At 31.7% G+C, this 4,779-nt stretch overlaps 1 protein-coding gene across 1 annotated transcript; it reads left to right on the top strand.

Annotated features, from left to right (window-relative positions):
* Positions 1-446: 446 nt before the first annotated feature.
* Positions 447-2,844, top strand: LOC101260577 (NDR1/HIN1-like protein 6). Its single transcript, XM_004248023.5, has 2 exons — positions 447-1,635; positions 2,528-2,844. The coding sequence occupies exons 1-2, from the start codon at positions 938-940 to the stop codon at positions 2,541-2,543; spliced, it is 714 nt and encodes a 237-aa protein (XP_004248071.1). The 5' UTR covers positions 447-937; the 3' UTR covers positions 2,544-2,844.
* The last annotated feature ends 1,935 nt before the right edge of the window (positions 2,845-4,779 follow it).

The raw sequence follows: 4,779 nt of genomic DNA, 5'->3' as shown, positions 1-4,779 counted from the left end.
CTGAGATTTCGGGCATAGGTTGAGGAGGTACTTGGATATTTTCCCCTTTCATTAACAATAAAACATTTGGTTAGCTTTTTTTTTTTTTTTGCATAAAATTCAACATTAACAATACAATATTTAGTTGGCAATTGGGGTTCTAGCCATTATTTGTATTTTTTTTTAAAAAAAATAGGATTCTTGCCTAGGGTAAATTTCACATGATCGCACAATTTAGAAATACATTACTAAATTTAGAAATACTAACTAAAAAATCACAAAATCAGCAAATGCTAAATTTTTTTTTTAAAAAAAACTAATAAAGAAAAATTCAATTGAAAAACTTGACTTGATCCGACCCAAAAGCCAAATCCATAGGAAAAAAATTAAAATATTAAAAGAATAGTTCTTATATTTCTATTTTTTTTATATAAATATGCCAACACAATTCCTATGTTCAACATACCATTATCTTTTAGTAATATTTTACTTTATTGATATGAACTTGAATTTTGGATTGCATTAAATATTTTAAATTAAAATTTCTACTTTCTAATATTTTTAAAGAAGGAGCTAACATTAAATTTTTTTAATATAATTATATTTTCATAATAATATTTATCTAGATTATATACGCAAAAAATCACATTCTTCAATCTCTCTCTTCACTATACACACACTTCCAAATTCCACCTCCATAACCCCACAAAAACATTTATCTTTTTATTCTTTTTTTTTTCAATCCCCAAAATCCTTTCTTTAATTCCTAAAATCATATAATCTTGATCTTGATTTTGATTCTTCATATTCATCAAGATTCAAACTTTACCCTTTTATGCACATAACCTGTTTGATTTAATGCAACATTTCACTTTTCATAATTCATAAAGATTTACTCATTTATATAAAGAATCCAGAAAAGGGAAAAAAGGGATTTTTTTTTGGTTTAGATTCAAGAATGTCACAGATGCAACCATTAAAGAAGCCACCAGGGTTTAAAGATCCTACAATTCCAATCCAAATGCCACCAAGAAAAGTTCAACTTCCACCTTCATTCAATCCACAAAAGGAAAGAAGTAATTGTTGTTGTAGATGTTTTTGTTGTTGCTTTTTGATTATACTAATCTTGTTACTCTTATTAGTATCTGCTTGTGGTGTTTTTTACCTTTGGTTTGATCCAAAAGCCCCTGTTTTCCATTTAAGATCTCTTGAGTTTACTAAATTTAATGTTACTGAAAGTCAGGATGGGCAAAGATTGAATGCACAATCAGTACTTGGGGTGGAGTTGAAAAACCCAAATGGGGAGCTGAAGATTGTGTATGGTGATACTAAAGTGGATTTAAAAGGCGAAAACGACGTAAACATGGGTGCAGGGGAAGTTGTTGGTTTTGTTCTGGAGAATAGGAAGGTTAAAGTTGTTAAATTCGTTATGAAATCGAATGAGTTGTTGTATGATGAAAGTAGTGGGAAATTGATTGTGGATGAATTCAAGAACAAGAATTTGAGAGTTTCTGCTGATGTGAGTACTGATATTGGTGTTGGATATAAAGGATGGAAGAGTTGGAATATTAGAGTTAAGGTTTCTTGTGGATCTTTGAGGTTAAAGCAGATTGAAAATGGTGCTACACCAAAATGTGGCATTACCTTGTTTAACTGGTAAGTTAGTACAACTCTGAATAAATTCGAAAGCATAATACATAGACAAGACCCTTTAACTTGGCCTTCACCGGCACCTGATCATCAATCCCAGCTCTAATTGTGATCATCTTGACACAGGTGTGTCTCGCAAACATCTTAACTTTGATAATGCACACTTTTGAGAACGTGTCTAGATGTGCATTTTCAAAGTTAGGCTGTTTACGGGGTTTTCAAAGTTGGAGTGTTTAGTTACCTGTTGAGGTAAAGTTAAGATGTCTATCTATGTATTGTGCCAAATTAGGAGGCTTGGGTTATAGCCTTTGTTGCTCAGACTGTATCGGATCCTCCAAAGATGCATAAATTTTAAAGCATCTGACAAATATTTTTTAAGAGTCCGAACAACATAGATTATAGCTGAAGTGACCTTTGATTTATCATTTAGGTGAAGCATGACCTTTTTGCAATTGAATTTCTGCTACATATGAAGTCAACAATAATGTTCTGCCTTTTTTATTTCCTTGCTATATTACAAGTATTATAATTTGTTGAAGTACCTTATTTTCTTGGCTTTTTGTTCCACTATGATAAGCAGTTACACATAGTTATCTTTTAGGCGGTCTGACATCGTTAGTGTATATGAATAATACTATTAAAGGATACATTGAATTGGTGAGATTAAACCATGCACATGGGTTTTTTAGGTGAAACAGACAAAAAAAAAAAAGTTTAGGAAAGATGCCATCTTAGCTTGACACTTAAATGGAAAAAAAAAAACTAGTCATGATTGATATGTCTAACTTCTTTGGTGTACTAAGAAAAGTACAAAGTATATGAATTAATCTTGCTAGAGACTATACATAGAGCATTCTAATTCTTGAATTGTACTTATATTTGTGTGTTTGATTTTCAGGTTTGATTTAAATTGATTGATTTAAGGAACGACAGACATCGCGATCGGCTTAGGATGAGAAGAATGAAATGCTATTGTGCCTAAATCAAAGTTCATAATGTTATACTCACCATTTAGATATAAAGTTTTAATCTGAGAAGTTCCATCTTATAGTAAGGTAGTATAGTAGGTGGAGTTGCAAGTATACCTTAGAATAATTTCAACTTGCAACCAAACTATAAGAGGTACATTTTACTTGTATAAAGGCTCTGGCTATTTCTGCCATGTGGGGACATTTTACAAAGTTCTTGATAATGTGAAAATACGCATTCACCTCATTGATTGTTTTGTTTATTTGCTCACTTGATTGTGAAATCAGATTGGTTTATTTGAAATATCATAGTGACGAAACACGAGAGAGATGTTGGATACATAAGAAAACAATCTTCAGTTTAGTGGTGTATTTAAGGTCATGTAAATCTAGACCTAAAACAATTGTATAAAGGTATGAAAATCACTCCTTGTGCAATGCAAGATATATAAAAGAAATAAATCTTGATCCAAATGACAAGATTTTTGGCCATGTATTTTTGTATTCCGACGTGTATATTAGTGTATACAGCATGTATATAACCCCTTTTTGGACTTTTCAAGACCTGTGATCAACTTTCTTTCTTTCCTCGAACATCGGAGGCTAACTCGATAGAATTTAACTCGAAGAAATGCAAGGATAATTGATGTGATATGTATCAAAAAAAAGGAAGAAGGATTAGGATCTATGTTTGACATAAAAAAGTATAAGCAATAACTAATTATTCTATCAAATTTAGCATTTTACAACGTTAAACAAGAGACAAAATTGAATAAAAAGTAGTAAAATATGACTTTTGGGTCTGGGTCTGGGTTTGTTTTGGTATTATTGGGCTGGGTCGGCTGTTGTAAAAGGTTTTGGGCTGCTACTGATTTGTTGAGTAAGAAGGCCCAACACTTGGTCTCAAATGGCTTGCCGAGCTCGCTCGATGAATCGACTCTTACTCATTAGCTCGCTTTTTCATGCTCTAGGCTTCAGGTGTTTGAACCTTCGTTGAGGAACTTGATTGAGTCAGCCTTTCACATTTGGTGAATCATCGAGTATCATTTTAATTCACCTTCTGAGCAATTCACTCTTTTCTTTTTAGACTATCACTTTAGGCGATGTTCATCAAGACCGCCTTTCACATTGCCTAACCCTAAGCCACAAAGAGGAAAAGGTGGTGGTTCTCAAGTTGAAAAAATCTAATCGCGCCAAATGTTGCAAGAGGCAAGTGCCTTGTTGGCACGGATATTTGCTATGGTTGTGGAAATAGTGGTCATATGAAGAAAGACAGTCCTATGTTGAGAGTTCAAGCGAAGGAAAATAATCAAGAATTAGCAAGTGATCCTAACTCTGATGCTCCTAAGTACTGCTTCTATGCTCTCAAATATCGATGTGATGAAGAGAGTTATCCAGACGTTGTTATCGATATGTTTCTCTACTTATGTTCATCAATGACATAAGTAGGATTTTAATATTTTTTAATCTTTTTGCTTCTCGATTTATTTTTTTAGGTACATAATTGTATGTATATATATATTTGTCTCTACTATATTTTCTCACTTTTGATCTATAATATCAAAATACTTGTTCCCGATGTTGTCTATATTGTTTACTTAAACTTCATTCTCGGCCATTCACATGATTATATTATATATATATATATATATATATATATATATATATATATATATATATAATAGATGATGTTACTGTTAATCAAATTGTGTTAAAATCAGTAAACCACAAACTTAAGAAAGGAAAATTGACTATGCAAAGCATTTATTACATGAAAATACAAAATGTTGGGCTCGTGCTAGCACGGGTAATGTCCATTTAGTTTATTAATATACCATTTATTGTGAGTGATCTTTTTATATTCGATCTTTTTATAATGTCCTAAATTTAAAATACTTCAGATACATGCAAATTACAACGTCGTTAGTAGCAATGACATTTGAAACAGAAGTAAAAGTAAAATTCAAAATCTTTGCCTAAAGTAAAACGAACAAATCTTGTTGATAGATAGTTATATTGATGTATCACTGAAAATTGTAGAAATTATCATGAAGTCAAACCCGATCATCTCAATCGTCAGTACTATCACCACCATCATTACTAGCAACTAACAATAACTATTATCATCACTATTTCCACCATCACCGACAAACATAATCGATCAATTTTCCTTTAATGAAAT

This window comes from Solanum lycopersicum, chromosome 10 (genome assembly GCF_036512215.1).
Source record: "Solanum lycopersicum chromosome 10, SLM_r2.1".
NCBI classification, from domain to species: Eukaryota; Viridiplantae; Streptophyta; class Magnoliopsida; order Solanales; family Solanaceae; genus Solanum; species Solanum lycopersicum.
This window is presented reverse-complemented; position numbering and strand designations above follow the sequence as displayed.

Bases quoted from the DNA above. Each gene is read 5' to 3' on its own strand.
- LOC101260577 (XM_004248023.5), top strand. From the start codon at position 938: ATGTCACAGATGCAACCATTAAAGAAGCCACCAGGGTTTAAAGATCCT.